A 20,161-nucleotide genomic window follows, 5' to 3' on the forward strand; every position below is an offset into this window, starting at 1 on the left:
GAGCTTCACCTCAGAGATCGCCCCAGAATCTCCTCCATTCGAAACAAGGCGGTCAAGTTTCCTCCGCAAACGCTGGTAGGTGATATACTTATCTTGCTGCTTCTTTCTTCCTATGGCCTTGAAAAGCCTAACAGTCCGCTGTTTTACAAGCTCCCACCATTCTGACTTGCTGTTGCAAAAGTCTAGGATTGTTACCTGTGCTTGAAAAAAATCCTCAAAGGATTGTCTTACTCTCTCGTCTTCCAGGAGGGCCGAATTCAATCTCCAGATACCCCTCCCCCTAGGTGGCAAGTCTGAGGCATTCAGAGTCACAGACAGAATACAGTGGTCAGAAAACTCCACTGCCCGACACACAGGTGCCGAAAAAGCAGAGTCTCCCTTTAAAAAAAACCTATCTATCCTACTCTGACTACTACCTCTCTGAAAAGTGAACCCCGTGCTGTCTGGGCAACGCTTAATGTGCGCATCTACCAGACCTGCTTCCCTAACTATCGCATTGAGAAAAAGGGTGTCATAGCCCAGCCTATCTCTGAAACCTCTCCTGTCTTTAGACCTAGTAATGGTGTTGAAATCACCTCCAAAGATAACCTGCTGGGCCGTAAAAAGAAAAGGCTTAATCTTTGTAAAGAGGCATTTCCTGTCCCACTTCGTCTGGGGACCATAGATGTTAATCAGGCGCAAGTCCTGCCCCTTTACAGAGACGTCCAAGACCATGCATCTCCCAATCTCTACCTCAATTACCCGCCGGCACGTTACCATACCAGAAAAAAGGACTGCAACCCCGCTGTAAGGCTCGGCCGCAAGAGACCAAAATGAGGGACCACGTCTCCACTCCTTCTTTGCCAGATGTATATCAGCCAGACTATTCAGATGGGTCTCTTGTAAAAACAAAATGTCAGCATCAAACTCGCTGAGCAAAAATAAGGCCATATGACGAGCGCTTACTGATCTCAAGCTGGCAACATTAATGGTTGCCACTTTTAACGGAGTGGGAACTGCCATCAGGGTAATTGAGGCAGACGTTTCTTAGCCTGACTACTCCCTCTGCCTGGAGAACCAGCACGCTTTGTTGCGCCCTGGCACTCATCATCCATAGAGGATGCTGAACTGAACGAGTCCCAATCATCATCATCATCATCGTCCGACAGGACCTTAAACTTATTTTCCAAAGGCAAAACTACAGGATTTAAGGGAACTGAACCCCTTTTTTTCCTTCTTTTGCCCCTCCTCCTCCTATCCTCCAACCACTCCATATCATCTTTGGATAAACCACAACCAGCCTCCCCACACCTATCCTCCCCTTCAACCCCCTCCCCCCCACTCTCCCTTCCCTTATCTACCACCAGGCCAGCCTCCCCACTATTTTCCCCACTCCTCTGGCCCCCACGATCTGCAATAGGAACCCTGCAGCGTCGGGGGAGGGGGACTGGCACCACACCTGATGCACCAGCCTCAGCACCTCTTGCTGCCTCTGCAATTTTAGAAGACACAGAAGGATAAGACACAGAAGGATTGGACACATTCTTGGCAACTGAAACTTTACATACAGGCTGGGAGGACACAGGCACACTAGGTACACGCACAGACTGGGAGGACACAGACACATTGGGTACTGGCACAGACTGGGAGGACACAGACACATTGGGTACTGGCACAGACTGGGAGGACACAGACCCATTGGGTACTGGCACAGACTGGGGAGACACAGACACATTGGGTACGGGCACAGACTGGGGAGACACAGACACATTGGGTATGGGCACAGACTGGGGAGACACAGACACATTGGGTATGGGCACAGACTGGGGAGACACAGACACATTGGGTATGGGCACAGACTGGGGAGACACAGACACATTGGGTACGGGCACAGACTGGGGAGACACAGACACATTGGGTATGGGCACAGACTGGGGAGACACAGACACATTGGGTATGGGCACAGACTGGGGAGACACAGACACATTGGGTATGGGCACAGACTGGGGAGACACAGACACATTGGGTATTGGCACAGACTGGGGAGACACATTGGGTATGGGCACAGACTCAGATGGGATCACAGGCCCTCCAGCTGATGAGCTCTGCGCATCCTCCATGTCCAGACGGAAAAACTCCCTCATGAGCTCAGGCTTATTGTGCATTGCCTCAGGACACTGACTATAAGGATGTCCCACTGCATTGCACAGATTACATCTTATAATATTACAATCCTTTGCCAAATGTCCTATACCCTGACACAGGGAGCACTTCATCACTGGACAGGAGGATGCAAGATGCCCTTTATCTCCACATTTATTGCAGAGCTTTGGCTGGCCCGGGTAGAAGATGGTCAACCTGTCCCTCCCCAGGAAAGCTGAGGATGGCAGATGCTGGACGACATTATCAATAACCTTTAGTTTCAGCTGCACAGACCATCCCCCTGTCCATATTCCCCGATCGTCCAAAATCTTTCTCAGGGGGCTCAGGACGTCCCCATACCTCCTCAACCATACAGTCAGATCCCCTTGTGGTATGGATTCATTGCGCACAAGTATTGTCACCATCTTAATGAGGGGCTGGCGGGATATAAGTTTGGGGATGAGCCCTTTCCAGACCGGCAGGCCCCTACACACGTGTTCAAACTTCTCCCAAAATATGTCCAGAGACTCGGGACGGATAAAGGACAAATCATATTCATAGGAACCTGCCGGACTGATCAGGGCGAAGATATCCGCAGGCCTAAACCCCATCTGCAGGATTTTATCCACCACCACCCTCCTATGTGGGGGGTTTCCATCGCCTTCCCATTTCAATTGTACAACATTCCTCCTTTTAAACAGGGAGAAAGATAAAACGTCCCCATGTTCCCTCCCTGCTTGCTCCCCCTTCCCAGAACCTGTGGCAGCAATACCAGCATAAGTTTTTCTTCCAGCTTTTGCAGTCTTGTCCTCAGATACATTCAAACCTGCTGGCAGAGAGTCTGAATCAGCTGGGATAGCAGTCTTCTGATTAGCAGGACCCACCCCCTCCCCCGAACACTCAGCTTCAATCCTGGGAGCCATCGCAGTCTTGGCTGCTGCAGACTCCTGGAGAGCTGTAGTACTACTGCTCCCAGCATCTCCTCCACCATTCACAGGAACAGTCGCTGTGCCTGGTCCAGGCAAAGTCACTGTATTGTCCATGGACCTCTCTGCAGACTGAAGCTGACAGTTATTAGCAGATGTATTTGCTTGCAGTACATTGTCTATGGTTCTGGGCTGACTGTCTGCAGTACCACAACCCTCAGCAGGCCCATTGTTATTAAAGATCCCACCATCCTGCACACACACAGTACCTGCACCTGCTCTCTCCACAGGAATAGGAACGGTGTCCATCTTCTCCTCACCTTCCTGGGGAGCTGAATCTGGACTGGACTCCAGTTTGTTGATCAGATCCAACATGTCAGAACCTTCAACCTCCGGCTCAGATGTTCCATATTGCTGGGGAGGGAAGGGGACAGAGGCCTCCGCCATTGAGGGCTCAGCAGGTGTCTGAGATGTTGAACAGCTGGGCTCATCCTCCGGGCCCACTTTCTCACTCTCTGCTTCCATCTCCTCGCTCTCCATGCAGGAAGAAGCTCCTTTCCTCATTTGATTAAATCGCTCCTCATTTTTATATTTTTCTTTAAAAGCTCCACTATTCTCCTTCAGAGAACTCACCAATTCCTTCTGCTTCCGCAGAGCTTGTTCCAGGTCCTTCAATTCAGGCCTTAGAGCCGGTCTCTTCTTACTGAAGACTTTGGCACAAATCTGCTTCTTCTTTTTAAATTCAGCTTTCAAAGCTCCCAACTTCTCCTCTTCCTTCTCAATCCGCTTCAGCGTTTCCACAATCCTCCGTCTAAAGGAAGACAGAGATTCATCCTTCCTTGGGCCAGGCCCAGAATCTTCCGCAGGTTGAGGCCTATCCAGGGGGCCCCCGCCAGGGTCCTCCCCAGGATCCAGCATCCTTCCTGGGGCAGAGGAGTAACTCTAGCCCCTGGTCTCTGGAAGCACAGGAGCAAAGGAACTAGCAACCTCTCACCTCGCTGTCAAGGAGAGGAATGGCAGTTTCCCACCATCCCTGTGCTGAGTTCCCGGGTCTGTACACCCGCTGTGCCCATTATGAGGGGTTCCCACCATCCCTGTGCTGAGTTCCCGGGTCTGTACACCCGCTGTGCCCATTATGAGGAGTTCCCATCATCCGTGAGCTGAGTTCCCGGGTCTGTACACCCGCTGTGCCCATTATGAGGAGTTCCCATCATCCGTGAGCTGAGTTCCCGGGTCTGTACACTCGCTGTGCCCATTATGAGGAGTTCCCATCATCCGTGAGCTGAGTTCCCGGGTCTGTACACTCGCTGTGCCCATTATGAGGGGTTCCCACCATCATTCTTGGGTTTGCACACATGCTGTTAATGTTATGAGGGGTTCCCACCATCGCTGCTGGATATGTAACAGGAGAAGCTAACACACAGGGGTGGGTGGGAAGACCAAAAACTCCCAGGTGGACAGGAGCAGAGCCGGGATTTCTAGCAGGGAGATATCAGTGTTGGAGAATTCAGGACACACAAGATAAGAAGTCGGAGTGAGGAGTGTGGAGTGAGGAGTGCGGAGTGAGGAGTGAGGAGTGTGGAGTGAGGAGTGGGGAGTGAGGAGTGTGGAGTGAGGAGTGTGGAGTGCGGAGTGAGGAGTGCGGAGTCAGCTCACCGAGCTCCATTTATAAATAATCACATGAAGGTAGTTGGGGACCCTTTGGGGGAATCATATTCAGAATGGACATGGAAGAATTATAGTCTCAGCACATCATTGTGACAAATTGTATCCTTCTTCTTCTTCTTCCAGGATATCGGGATACGGAGCAGCTGGTGGAATGGGAGTGAAGACCCCTACGAGGGCCCACGGCACCGCTCTGGTTGGGGTTTTTGACCTCCAGAAGGATGATATACTCTATATACTGGTCGGCCAGCAAGGAGAGGACGCCTGCCCCCGGGTAACTGAACATATATATATATGGAGATTATTGGTGTATATTCCATGGTTGAAGAATGTTCATCGTTTGTTAAATAAGGAATGTAAGTAAAATATCATTTGGAGTTTGGAAGGTCTCATGTACAACTCAAATATCTTACATCCTCTCTCCAGCCTCCCCTTACGTCTTGCACACTCCTAGACTGATTTCAATGCACACTGTGAGTTTCTGTATACTGTTTATTTCTCATTAGTTAATGTTGGAGGGATCATTGCCCAGGAAAGGGGTTTCCTTTAATCACATCACTAAGGGCTTTTCTTCTTTATCGACTTTTGGAAGATTTTGGATATTTTGTAAACGTGCACCAATCGAGCAGAAATTTTCCAACAAGCCTGTTCATAAAAAGTCGACCAACTTTATGGTCCTGTGTCCCGGGACACCGCTAACCCACCTACCCTGTCTACTTTCTAACACCCGTTTTATGAATGGCCGTGTCAAAATTATGTCCACTTTATGAGTTGTCTTACCGAAATCACATTTGCTTTACTGGCTTCCTAGCACAAATCACGTCTGCTTTACGGCTTGCCTTGCCTAAATCTCATCCGCTTTACAGGTTACCTTGCCTAAACCACGTCCACTTTATGGGTTGGCTTGCTCAAATCATATCCGCTTTACGGGTTTCCTTGCCCAAATCATGTCTTCTTCACAGGTTGCCTTGCCCAAATCACATCTGCTTTGCGGGTTGCCTTGCCCAAATCACATCCGGTTTATGGGTCGCCTTGCCTAAATCACGTCTGCTTTATGGATTGCCTTGCCTAAATCACATTTGCTTTACTGGCTTCCTAGCACAAATCAAGTCTGCTTTACGGCTTGCCTTGCCTAAATCATATCTGCTTTATGGGTTGCCTTGCCTAAACTCTGTCTGCTTTATGGGTTGCCTTGCCTAAACTCTGTCTGCTTTATGGGTTGCCTTGCCTAAACTCTGTCTGCTTTATGGGTTGCCTTGCCTAAACTCTATCTGCTTTATGGGTTGCCTTGCCTAAACCACACCTGCTTTATGGGTTGTCTTGCCTAAATCTCATCTGCTTTACAGGTTGCCTTGCCTAAACCACGTCCACTTTATGGGCTGACTTGCCCAAATCACGTCTGTTTTATGGGTTGCCTTGCCTAAATCACATCCGCTTTACAGGTTGCCTTGCCTAAACCATGTCCAATTTATGGGTTGGCTTGCCCAAATTACATCTGCTTTGCGGGTTGCCTTGCCCAAATCACATCCGCTTTACAGGTTGCCTTGCCTAAACCATGTCCACTTTATGGGTTGGCTTGCTCAAATCATATCCACTTTACAGGTTGCCTTGCCCAAATCACATCTGCTTTATGGGTTGCCTTGCCTAAATCATTGTCTTCTTCACAGGTTGCCTTGCCCAAATCACATCTGCTTTGTGGGTTGCCTTGCCCAAATCATGTCCACTTTACAGGTTGCCTTGCCCAAATCACATCCGGTTTATGGGTAGCCTTGCCTAAATCATGTCTTCTTCACAAGTTGCCTTAGCTAAATCACATCTGCTTTATGGGTTGCCTTGCCCAAATCACATCTGCTTTATGGATTGCCTTGCCTAAATCACATTTGCTTTACAGGCCTACTTGCCAAAATCATGTTCACTTTATAGGTTGCCTCACCTAAATCATGTCTGCTTTATGGGTTGCTTTGCCCAATTTGCATTTACTTTAACAGTTGCCTTGCCTAAATCACGTGTGCATTACTGGTTGCCTTGCCCAAATCACATCTGCTTTTTACGGGTTGCCTTGCCTAAATCACGTCTGCTTTACAGGTTGCCTTGTCCAATTCCCGTCTGCTTTATGGGCTTCTTTGCCTAAATATAATAAATGTTTGCTTTTGGGTTTAATCCCTGCTTTCGGTCCACCTCAGTTAAACCACTTCAAGACTGCTATACTTATATATAGGTTGCGGCTTTCAAGTGGTTTACCAGGATTATGGGTGAAGCGATCAACCGCAACCCTGTTTTCTGTTTTTTTTTCAGCCAGTGATTCTCTTTCTCATAAAAGCAATCCGACTGGCTGATTAGCCGCTGGATCACTTTTAGAAGCAGCTGGAGGGGACGTCACCCATCCTCCGCTGACTAAACCGTTCTCACCTCTATGATCTAGGTGGACCAGAGCGACGTCATGATGTCACTTCCGGTCTAGGGTGTAAATAAACATTCTTTTTTTATTTAACCATAAGAACAATAAAAAAAATAATATATATATATATTGCTTTTAAAGGCAGAGGAGAGATTTGGGGTCTTAAGGGACAGTGTAAAAAATTTTTTGAAGTTTTTTTTTAAATCGCCCACCCCCCGCCCACCCCTCAGTGCTCGCGTGCAGAGGTGAACGCATACGTAATTCACACACGCATATGTAATTGGTGTTCGCACCAAACATGTGAGGTATCTCTGCAAACCCTATCGTGAGAGAAATAATTCTAGTGCTGTAACTCTAAACAGATTACATGTATACATGTTTAAACCGTCACCTATGGAGATTTTTAAGTATAGTAGTTTGTCGCCATTCCACGAGCAATTTTAAAGCGTGACGTGTTTTGTATCTATTTACTCGGCATAACATCATCTTTTACATTTTATTTAACAGAAAAAAATTGGGATGTTTCTTTTGTTTTTTTATTTGCATTAAAAATTAATTAAAGTGTACTTTTTCCCCAAAAAACTGTGTTAGAAAAAAATGCCGCGCAAATATCACATAACATAAAAAAAAATATATATATAATAAATAATAATATAATAATTATTGTATTATAATAATATTATAATTATATATAAATAATATTATAAATATTATAATTATAATAATAATAATTATATATATATATATATATATATATATATATATATATATAGTTTTTTTTTAGCAGAGAATAAAATAGCGATTGTTGCCATTTTTTATGTCACGCGATATTTGCGCGGCATTTTTTTCTACCAAAAAATACACAGATTTAAGGTGATTATAGAAGAGTTTTCTGTTTTGACGGCGGTTCTTTTATTCAGCTTCATTATCTGCAGGAAGGAAATGATATATAAAAACTGTGTTCGAAAAAAATGCCGCGCAAATATCACCTGACATAAAAAAATATATATATAATAAATAATAATATAATAATTATTATGTTATAATATTATAATTATATATAAATAATATTATAAATATTATAATTATAATAATTATATATATATATATATATATATATATATATATATATATATATATATACATTTTTTTTTAGCTTGTTGCCATTTTTATGTCACGCGATATTTGTGCGGCATTCTACCAAAAAATACACCGATTTTAGGTGATTATGGAAGAGTTTTCTCTTTGACGGCGGTTCTTTTATTCAGCTTCATTATCTGCAGGAAGGAAATGATATATATACGTTTTAATCACGCAAATTCCGGCCCCATTTAATAAAACCGAAAATATTAATGGGCTGAAATGCAGCGGCAGAACAGACGTATTGACTGTTGGAGTAATTGGGTTCTGCGCCGTTGGACAAGAGTTTATCTAACTAATTGGAATGTAATCGGCAGCTTCTTGGCAGAAAGCAGCTTTATAACACGATTGGATTTTTTTTTCCTTTCTTTTTTACCTTTTTTTTTTTTTGCGTTCTTGAAAGCCGGGACATTTCATTAGTCATTACATCCATCTCCGCGTTCGCACTCGGAAAACTCAATTAGCGTGAAGGTTTAGGAAGGGGAGAGCGCCTCTCCGTCCATTAGTGTCTTCTCCAATGAACTCCTAGCGTGATAGAATAAGAAGGGTGACGGCACCCGAGGCGAATCCACTTCACTCCCATCAGTAATGGGATCGCCCAGGCGGGAGGAAGCGCCTCTGAGCACAGTGATGCTCAACCAGATTTTTGAACTTCTCAAACTTTTTGTTTTGCGAGGCGAAAGAAACACGGAGGTGGAAGGACGGAGAAATGACTTATTTGTTGGTTTTGATGTTTTGTTGGCATAAAAAAATTGATGAACCTGCGTGCTAATAGGAAATCATCAAACCAAAATTTGATGGCTTGAGTATGGACTGAGTGCAGCCTTGAAACGCGTAGCCAGGCGAGTGTTTTTTATGAATTCTGTCATCTGATACTGAAAAGAAGGTCATTATTTCTGTCTTCTGAATAACAAGATTCTGCCAATGATTGTTTTTACAAGTGAGAATCTTTTTTCCCATGCACTTGCACTTGTATAATAAACACGCCCCAAATGTACCGGGGGGGGTCGTGTTCATGACCCGTTATAGAAGAACCTGAACCTGAGGGCCTTCACTTCCACCAAAGTCAACTGCTCGGCACTGTGTACTCTCCAGGACAGTGCTTCCCAACCGGTGTGCTGTTTGGGTCCCCCTTGGGAACTACAAGCCTGGGACCCGGTTATTCCAGGATTAGCAGCGTGAGTTGCCATGGTGTGGGTAGATTGGCTTCCAGTGCCATAACAACCAATGAGGCTCTAGGGCCACAGTGCATGCCGCCATTCATTGCTTTGCCGTTGGTGGTCGGCCTGTCTGCACCATGGCAATCCATGTCACTGATCCGGGGCAGATGGTATGCAGCCCTGCCCCTAGAATTCAGGAGAGGACAGAGGTCCACCCCCTTCAGATATGATCTGCTCTGCTGGAGCTAAAAGGAGGTGCTCTGATGTGCAGAGGGGACTGTGTGATCTGGGGGCTCTGTGGGACTGTGTGATTGGGGTTCCTGTGATTGGGGCCCCTGAGGTGAGGAGAGGACTCCAGTGACTCATCATTTCCATCAGTGCCAATTCAGTGAAGCCTCATTAGTGCCTATCAGTGCATCCTTACCAGTGCCTATCCATGCATACTTACCAGTGCCCATCAGTGCAGCCTTACCAGTGCCTATCCATGCATACTTACCAGTGCCCATGAGTGCAGCCTTACCAGTGCCTATCCATGCATCCTTACCAGTGCCCATGAGTGCAGCCTCATCAGTGCCCACTCAGTGCAGCCTTACCAGTGCCTATCCATGCATATTTACCAGTGCCCACTCAGTGCAGCCTTACCAGTGCCTATCCATGCATATTTACCAGTGCCCATCAGTGCAGCCTTACCAGTGCCTAGCCATGCATCCTTACCAGTGCCCATGAGTGCAGCCTCATCAGTGCCCACTCAGTGCAGCCTCATTAATGCCCATCAGTATAACCTCATCAGTGCCCAATCAGTGAAGCCTCATTAGTGCCCATCAATGCAGCCTTACCAGTGTCCATCAGTGCAGCCTCATCAATGCCTATCAGTGCATCCTTACCTGTGACCATTCAGTGAAGCCTCATTAGTGCCTATCAGTGCAACTTCATCAGTGTCCATCAGTGCATCCTTACCAGTGCCCATCACTGCAGCTTCATCAGAAAAAATAGTTATTTGCAAAATTTTATAACAGAAAAACTTTCCCCCCAAATTTAGCAAAAATGAAAAACCTCAGAGGTACGACGGCACTAGAAAGAGGAAGTTCGGTAGCCAGTGCGCCACCCTTTGGGTTCCTGAGTGAATAAATACCACCAGAAGAAAGCCCTATTTCTGTGAATAATGATAACTCTTTCATATGACTTGTCATTAAGGGCCGATTCACACCATAGTCCGGATGCATTCCAGGTGCTTTTCTGCATGAAAGTTTTTGATGCAGTCCAGTGCTTTTTCCTCCCTCTTTTTTAAATAAGGACAAGTATGTTCCGGTGTGTTTTTGGTGCGGTTCGGTGCATTCCGGTGTGTTTTTGGTGCGGTTTGGTGCATTCCGGTGTGTTTTTGCTGCATTTTACAGCGTTCCAGTACAGTCCAGTGCAGAAAAATGCAGCATATTCCACTTTTTTTTTCTGTAACTGGAACGCACTGGAACTGCAAACACTGGTGTGAGCTGTGCCATTGAAAACCATATAACCTACTTTCCATGCGTTTCAGAAAAAAACGCACTGGACTGCATGTGTTGTGAACTGGCCCTCAAAGTGTAACAGCGCTGTAGCTGTGTGGGAATCTTGGCGCTGATCGCCGTTAAGGAATTCTGAAAAAATATCTGGTGTTTTCTTTTATTTTATTTATTTTTTTGTTTTTAATTGCTTATCCTCAATAATTTCTTTTTGCTTTTCTACAGGCTGATCCGATCTTAAAAATGGTTTGTATCGGAGAGAACAATGTGATTGAAGAGGAGATCCGAGTTAACGGAAGCGTAAATGAATGGGCGGGAGGAGGCGGAGGAGGGGGAGGAGCTACATATATATTTAAGGTAATGTCATGTGTCTTATCTCCGGTCATGGCACTAAAGATCTCTTCTCACCTGTGCGGGTGTGACGCTGTGGGCATGATGCTGCGGGCGTGATGCTGTGGGTGTGACTCTGTGGGTGTGACTCTGTGGGCGTGAGGCTGCGGGTCTGAGGCTGCAGGTGTGATGCTGCGGGCGTGATGCTGCGGGGGTGAGGCTGCGGGTCTGAGGCTGCAGGTGTGATGCTGCGGGCGTGATGCTGCGGGGGTGAGGCTGTGGGTCTGAGGCTGCAGGTGTGAGGCTGCGGGGGTGAGGCTGCGGAGGTGAGGCTGCGGGTCTGAGGCTGCAGGTGTGATGCTGCGGGTGTGAGGCTGCGGGCAAAGCAAAATGTTTCCATTCTGCACATGTCTATCATATCCTCTGCATTCTGATTGGTCATAGATGGAGAACGGAAAGTACATCCCGCTGCTTGTCGCTGCGGGGGGAGGCGGCAGAGCCTATAAGGCAAAGGCACATCTCATCCAACCAGAGCAGCTGGAGAACAACGTCACTGTACCGGGCCTGAATGGAAAATCCGGGGCGGCAGGTACATTCTTGGGGGGGGGGGACTTTTTTTTATTCAGTTTAATATTTATTAGACATGTGCACTGCAAAAAAATTCGTTTTTGTTTCATTCATTTTATTTTGTTTTGTTTTTTGGGTCATTTGTGATGATTGCAATTCGGAAATTCAAAAAAAATCTGAATTTCGAAAACCTGAAAATTCTAAAATCTGAAATAATATCTAACTATTAAATTCTAGGTATTGGAATTTCCTTTGGCTGCTAGTGAACGAATACAAATTTATCCGAAACAACGAATGGCGCATCTAAACAAATGGAACGGAACAAATGAATAATAATAAAACGTTTTTATTATTATTATTGTAATGTATTATCATTAATTTGTTAAATGTAACAAATTAATAACAATAACATGTTTTTATTATTATTATTATTGTAATTCATTATTCTTAATTACTTACGGTCTATTCGTTTAGATGCGGCATTCGTTTTTTCGGATAATTCGTAACTTCGGATAAATTTGTATTCGTTACGTGCAACAGCCAAATTTGAAAGGAAATTCCAATACCTAGAATTTAATAACTAGTTATTATTAGTTATTATTTCAGATTCGGGGGTTTCAAATTTCAAAATTTTTTTTGAATTTCCAATTTTAGATTTTTTTTGGGGGGGGGGGGGGATTTCAGTTTTTTTTTTTTTTTTTTTATTTCCTGAATTTACATTTTTTTTATATTTTCTTTTTTGGGGAGAGGGGGTATTTCTGATTTTTTTTTTTAATTTTCTTTTTTTTGGGGGTTGGGGGGGGGGGGGGATATACGATTTTTTTTTTTTTAATTTCCCGAATTTCTGGAATTTTTTTCATCTTTACGAATTTCTGAATTTTTTTTGTCGTCTAAATTGTAACAATTTGGAAATAATAATAATATTTTGCTGATTGCATTCTTACTGGCCACACCCAATCCAGCCCGATTGGATAATAATAGAAGGGAAGATGACAACCCTCCAGATGATCCTGACCTTTGTTTTGTTGAAATGACCCAGGTGGGGGAGGAGGATGGAACGACCGCCCAGCGTTCCCGAGGGCAGGCAAGTCGTTGGCGGCTGGTGGCACCGGAGGGGAGTCCTGCCCCCAAGCCCTAAAGAAGTGGAGATGGGAGACCAGAGGTGGCTTCGGGGGCGGTGGTGGCGGCTGCTCCTCCGGGGGAGGGGGCGGAGGATACATCGGTAAATATGGTGAAGATGGGGAGAAAGTTGACCGATTGAAAAGATTGGAATGTCTGAGAGTGATTCTTTGTAGGTGGCGACGCGGCGGATGAGAACAGCCCCGATGCGGATGGTTGGGATGGGGTGTCCTTTATCAGCCCCCTCGGAGTCCTCTACACCCCTCCACTCAAAGGTGAGGGCGCCGCGCCGCTGGGCTCACCGATCGATTGTTCCTTATAGATCAGACTTATGGAAGTCATCACTGGAAAATTTGAATCTTAAGTAATTGTAATCGTTTTCCTTTCTGTACGTATTTTTTTACTCACTTGCAATGAACCATTTTTTGAAGCATCAGTTCCCTAGGACAGCCCCCTCCATTCCTTCCATGTCTAAGTACTCTCTGTGCTGGCCCAGCTCCTCTGCCCCTCCCCTCATCTCCCCACAGACCTGTTAATGTGAGTTTCCTCCACATCATGGAGGAGAAGAGATCTCACAATAACACCGCTAATATTTTTATCCCTCACGACTCTATTAACTCCAACTAGACGAAGATTGTATTGGCTCTACATACACTTCCATGTGCACAAAGCGGTAATGACAAGATGACATCATTTATTAATAAATACAGAGCCTGGAAAAAGTATTCACACCCCTTGACATCCCCCACATTTGTCATGTTACAACCAAAACCGTAAATGTATTTTATTGGGATTTTATGTGATAAACCGACACAAAGTGTCACATAATTGTGAAGTGGAAGGAAAATGATAAATGATACAAATAAATATGTGAAAAGTGCGGGGGGGGCATTTGTATGGCGCCCCCCGGAGTCAATACTTTGTAGAACCCCCTTTCTCTACAAGTCTTTTTGGGGGTGTCTCTACCAGCTTTTCCCATCTAGAGAGGACATTTCAAATAAATATGTGAAAAGTGTGGGGAGGGGCATTTGTATGGGGCCCCCTTTACTCTGATACCCCTAACAAAAATCTAGAGGAACCAATTGCCTTCAGAAGTCACCTAATTAGTAAATAGAATCCACCTGTGTGTCATTTAATCTCAGTATAAATACAGCTGTTCTGTGAAGACCTCAGAGGTTTGTTAGAGAACCTCAGTGAACAAACAGCATCATGAAGGCCAAGGAACACACCAGACAGGTCAGGGATGAAGTTGTGGAGAAGTATAAAGCAGGGTTGGGTTATAATAAAATCTCCCAAGCTTTGACCATCTCACGGAGCTCTGTTCAATCCATCATCGGAAAATGGAAAGAGTATGGGCACAACCGCAAACCTACCAAGACACGGCCGTCCACCTAAACTGACCGGGCCGGGCAAGGAGAGCATTCATCAGAGAAGAGCCAAGAGGTCCATGGTGACTCTGGAGGAGCTGCAGAGATCCACAGCTCAGGGGGGAGAATCTGTCCACAGGACAACTATTAGTCGTCTCTCCACAAATCTGCCCTTTATGGAAGAGTGACAAGAAGAAAGACATTGGAGAAAGAAAGTCATAAGAAGTCCTGTTTGTAGTTTGTGAGAAGCCATGTGGGGGAGGGGACAGCAAACATGTGGAAGAAGGTGATCTGGTCAGAGGAGACCAAAATTCTACTTTATGGCCTAAAAGCAAAACGCTATGTGTGGGGAAAACTAACACCGCCCATCCCCCGAACACACCATCCCCACTGTGAGACATGGTGGTGGCAGCATCATGTGGTGGGGATGGTTTTCTTCAGCAGGGACAGGGAAGCTGGTCAGAGTTGATGGGAAGATGGATGGAGACAAATACAGGACAATCTTAGAAGAAAACCTGTTAGAGTCGGCAAAAGACTTGAGACCGGGGTGGAGGTTCCCCTTCCAGCAGGACAACGACCCGAAACATCCAGCCAGAGCTACAATGGAATGGTTTACATCAAAGCATATTCATGTGTTAGAATGGCCCAGTCACAGTCCAGACCTAAATCCCATTGAGAATCTGTGGCAAGACTTGAAAATTGCTGATCACAGACGCTCTCCATCCAATCTGACAGAGCTTGAGATATTTTACAAAGAAGAAGAATGGGCAGAAATGTCCTCTCTAGATGGGCAAAGCTGGTAGAGACACCCCCAAAAAGACTTGTAGAGAAAGGGGGTTCTACAAAGTATTGACTCCAGGGGGCGCCATACAAATGCCCCTCCCCCACACTTTTCACAGATTTATTTGTATCATTTATCATTTTCCTTCCACTTCACAATTATGTGACACTTTGTGTTGGTCCATCACATAAAATACATTCACGTTTTTGGATGTAACATTACAAAATGTGGAAATATTTTAATGGGTATGAATACTTTTTCCAGGCAGTCCCATGAAATAAATTGTATCCATTCTTCAATGAGTGATTTGCCTTGGTCTTCTATGGCAGTGACGGAGAGCCACGGGGAGGTGGAGATAAAGCTGGATCTGAATTGCAGTCACTGTGAGATGGACGAATGTTACATGGATCCGGAGTCTCAGGAGCTGATGTGTCACTGTGAGGCGGGGAGGGTCCTGGCTGAGGATGGAGTGACCTGTACAGGTAAGATGGTCCGCTGTTTGTTATAGAGCACATAGTCCTCGTCATTGTCATCAGCAGTGATGAAGGACATTAAGGAGCAGCGTGAGGAATTCTAATATATAGTGCGTAATTGAAGACATATTGCTTGCTTCCTGGTGCTCATTTTATAGAGTAGGGTTACCGGTACTTGCCAGTAGGGTAGAGTTGCCAGTTCCTGCCAGTAGAGTAGGGTTCCCAGTTTTTACCAGTAGGGTAGGGTTACCAGTAATTGCCAGTAGAGTAGGATTAGCAGTACTTGCCAGTAGGGTACAGTTACAGTACCTGATAGTAGGACAGGGTTACCAGTACTTGCCAGTATTGTAGAGTTACCAGTACTTGCCAGTAGGGTAGGGTTACCAATACTCACTAGTAGGGTAGGGTTACCAATACTCACCAGTAAGGTAGGGTTACCAGTACTCAACAGCAGGGTTGGGTTACCAGTGCTTGCCAGTAGAGTAGGGTTACCAGTATTTGCCAGTAGGGTGGGCTTACCAGTACCTGGCAGCAGGGTAGGGTTACCAGTACCTGACAGTAGGGTAGGGTTACCAGTATTTGCCAGTAGGGTAAGGTTACCAGTGTTTCCCAGTAGGGTAGGTTTATTACCAGTACTCGCCAGTAGAGTAGGGTTACCAGTACTTGCCAGTAGAGTAGGGCAACCCCCCACCCCAAAGCACCTTCTCCCCACGTTGATGAGGACAAGGGCCTCTTCCCGACAACCCTGGCTGTTGGTTGTCAGGGTCTGTGGGCGGGGGCCTTTAAATCCATACCAGGCGACAGGGCTCGCGAGGTGTCAATCACGGCGATGGAGGCAGCGACATTCACTTCCTTCACTAGTCCCGTCTAAAGAATATTAAAAAAAGTCACAGTTACTTAGTTGCTGAGTAACTAATTACTTTTCCAATGTAGTAACCAAGTTACTAACCCAATTACTTTTTGGGAGAAGTAATTTGTAACTTAAAGTGGAGGGCCACCCTGAAAAACAAAAAAATGTTAAAAATTACAAAAAATCTAAAAAAAAAAAAAAAATTTTTTTTTTTTTTACTTACCAGAAATGCCTGTTGCTAGGCACTTTCTCCTAATCTTCCTCTTCCTCCTCCGCGGAGATCTTCTGTCTTCTGTCTTCGTCGCGGCGTCTTCTGGGTAATGAGTCGCGCTGTGTTCTGGGAACTGTGTGTTCCAGAACACAGCGCGTCCCATTCAGAAAGCGCTGCGGGACTCGCGCATGCGCAGTAGGAAACGGGCAGTGAAGCCATAAGGCTCCGCTGCCTGTTTCCCTTACAAGGGATGGCGGCGCCGGGACCCGAGAGCCGAGGGACGGGTCGGCCTCGGGCGGCCGACATCGCGGGCGCCCTGGACAGGTGAGTGTGTTTATTAAGTCAGCAGCTGCTGACTTTTTTTTTTTTTTTTTTTTATAACCGGCCCTCCACTTTAACTAATTATTTTTTTAAAGAAAGATGACCAACACTGGTTATCAGTACTTTCCAGTAGAGTAGGGTTACCAATACTTGCCAGTAGGGTAGGGTTACCAGTTTTTGCCAGTAGGGTAGGGTTACCAGTATTTGCCAGTTTGTAGGGTTACCAGTTCTTGCCAGTAGGGTAGGGTTGCCAGTACTTGGTGCCCACAGGAAAGTTTGCTGGCTGTCTCAGCCCCATGATAAAGCTCTGTTAAGTTCTCAGTGGCTAATGGAAGGTTGTTGAGATCCAAGGAATGTGCACTGCCAAGTATGTGCTCAGCAATGTTATGTTTGTAAAATAATTATCCCAGATTCAAGAGCATGTGAAGAGTCATCCCCAGAAAGTAAAAAGCATTCTGCTCAGTTACCAATGGCTGTGCTTTGTGGAAAATGTACACGGATCAGCCATAACATTCTGACCACTGACAGGTAAAGTGATAACATTAATTATCTAGTGACAAGGGCACCTGAAAGTGAGTGGGATATATTAGGCAGCAAGGGAACATGTTGGCCCCAAAGTTGATGAGTGTTGAAAGCAGACAAAATGGACAAGTGTAAGGATTTTAAGGGACTTTATAAAGGACCAAATTGTAATGTCTAGGTGACTGGGTCAGAGCAACTTCAAAACTGCAGCTCTTGTGGGATATTCCTGGTTTGCAGTGGTCAGGACTGACCAAAAGTGGTCCAAGGAAGGAAAACCGGCCAACTGGGGGAGGGGGAAGGCTCATTGATGGCAGTGGGAAGGAAAGGCTCATTGATTGAGGTTGGAAGAGATGGCTCATTGATGGAGGTGGGGGAGGGAAGGCTCATTGATAGAGGCAGGGAGAGATGGCTCATTTATGGAGGTGGGGAGGGAAGGCTTATTGATGGAGGTGGAGAGGGAAGGCTTATTGATGGAGTTGGAGGGAACGGCTTGTTGATGGAGGTGGGGAGGGAAGGCTCATTGATTGAGGTTGGGAGGGAAGGCTCATTGATGGAGGTGGGGAGGGAAGGCTCATTGTTGGAGGTGGGGAGGGAAGGCTTGTTGATGGAGGTGAGGAGGAAAGGCTCATTGATTGAGGTTGGGAGGAAGGCTCATTGATTGAGGTTGGGAGGGAAGGCTCATTGATGGAGGTGGGGAGGGAAGGCTCATTGATGGAGGTGGGGAGGGAAGGCTTATTGATGGAGTTGGAGGGAACGGCTTGTTGATGGAGGTGGGGAGGGAAGGCTCATTGATTGAGGTTGGAAAGGAAAGGCTCATTGATGGAAGTGAGGAGGGAAGGCTTGTTGATGGAGGTGAGGAGGAAAGGCTCATTGATTGAGGTTGGGAGGGAAGGCTCATTGATGGAGGTGGGGAGGGAAGGCTCATTGATTGAGGTTGAGAGGGAAGGCTCATTGATTGAGGTTGGGGGGAAGGCTCATTGATGGAGATGAGGAGGGAAGGCTCATTGATTGAGGTGGGAAGGAAAGGCTCATTGATGAAAGTGAGGAGGGAAGGCTTGTGGATGGAGGTGAGGAGGAAAGGCTCATTGATTGAGGTTGGGAGGAAGGCTCATTGATTGAGCTCATTGGAAGGCTCATTGATTGAGGTTGGGAGGGAAGGCTCATTGATTCCTCATTGATTGAGGTTGAGAGGGAAGGCTCATTGATTGAGGTTGGGAGGGAAGGCTTATTGATGGAGGTGGGGAGGCAAGGCTCATTGATGGAGTTGGGGAGGGAAGGCTCACTGATGGAGGAGGGGGTGGGGGGAGACTCATTGATGGAGGTAGGAAGGAAAGGCTCATTGATGAAGGTGAGGGGTAGGCTCATTGTTGGAGGTGGGGAGAGAAGGCTCATTGATGGAGGTGGGGAGGGAAGGCTCATTGATGGCAGTGGGAAGGAAAGGCTCATTGATTGAGGTTGGGAGGAAGGCTCATTGATTGAGGTGAGAAGGAAAGGCTCATTGATTGAGGTTGGGAGGGAAGGCTCATTGATTGAGGTTGGGAGGGAAGGCTCATTGATTGAGGTTGGGAGGGAAGGCTCATTGACTGAGGTTGGGAGGTAAGGCTCATTGATGGAGGTTGGGAGGGAAGGCTCATTGGTGGAGGTTGGGAGGGAAGGCTCATTGATGGAGGTGGGGAGGGAAGACTCATTGATTGAGGTTGAGAGGGAAGACTCATTGATTGAGGTTGAGAGGGAAGGCTCATTGATTGAGGTTGGGAGGGAAGGCTCATTGATAGAGGTGGGGAGGCAAGGCTCATTGATTGAGGTTGGGAGGGAAGGAAAGGCTCATTGATGCATGTGGGGAGGGAAGGCTCATTGATGGTGTTGGGGAGGGAAGGCTCATTGATGGAGTTGGGGAGGGAAGGCTCACTGATGGAGTAGGGGGTGGGGGGGAGACTCATTGATGGAGGTAGGAAGCAAAGGCTCATTGATGAAGGTGAGGGGTAGGGTCATTATTGGAGGTGGGGAGGGAAGGCTCATTGATGGGATGCTCATTGATGGAGTTGGGGAGGGAGGACTCATTGATGGAGGTGGGAGGGTATTCTCATTGAAGGGGGTAGGGGAAGGGAAGGCTTGCTAATGGAGGTGGGGAGGGAAGGCTGATTGATGGAGGTTTGAGGGAAGGCTCATTGATAGAGGCAGGGAGAGATGGCTCATTGATGGAGGTGGGGAGAGAAGGCTCATTGATGGAGTTGGAGGGAACGGCTCGTTGATGGAGGTGGGGAGAAGGCTCATTGATGGAGGTGGGGAGAAGGCTCATTGATGGAGGTGGGGAGGGAAGGCTCATTGATTGAAGTGGGGAGGGAAGGCTCAATGATGGAGGTGGGGAGCGAATGCTCATTGATGGAGGGGGTGGGGGAGGCTCATTGATGGAGGTAGGGAGAGAAGGCTCATTTATGGAGGTGGGGAGAGGCTCATTGATGGAGGTGGGGAGAGAAGGCTCATTGATGGAGGTGGGGAGAGAAGGCTCATTGATGGAGGTGGGGAGAGAAGGCTCATTGATGGAGGTGGGGAGGAAAGGCTCATTGATGGAGGTGGGGAGGGAAGGCTCATTGGTGGAGGTGATGAGTAAAGACTGATTGATGGGGTGGGGAGGGAAGGCTCATTGATGGAGGTGGGGGAGGGAAGGCTCATTGATGGAGGCGGGGGAGGGAAGGCTCATTGATGGAGGTGGG

The 20,161-nt window shown here is 46.6% G+C and overlaps 1 protein-coding gene across 1 annotated transcript in view; it reads left to right on the forward strand.

Moving 5' to 3' along the window:
• Positions 1 to 20,161, forward strand: part of LOC143986919 (ALK tyrosine kinase receptor-like) — a gene marked incomplete at both ends in the record, with an annotated part of 240,164 nt that overhangs the window by 154,995 nt on the left and 65,008 nt on the right. Inside the window, 6 exon segments of the mRNA XM_077485327.1 lie at positions 4,839 to 4,986; positions 11,132 to 11,263; positions 11,681 to 11,825; positions 12,843 to 13,025; positions 13,099 to 13,197; positions 15,400 to 15,552. Coding sequence (XP_077341453.1) covers positions 4,839 to 4,986; positions 11,132 to 11,263; positions 11,681 to 11,825; positions 12,843 to 13,025; positions 13,099 to 13,197; positions 15,400 to 15,552 — 860 coding nt within the window.

Source organism: Lithobates pipiens, unplaced genomic scaffold, assembly GCF_037356315.1.
Source record: "Lithobates pipiens isolate NorthernLeopardFrog02 unplaced genomic scaffold, aLitPip1_a1.2 Scaffold_18, whole genome shotgun sequence".
NCBI lineage: Eukaryota > Metazoa > Chordata > Amphibia > Anura > Ranidae > Lithobates > Lithobates pipiens.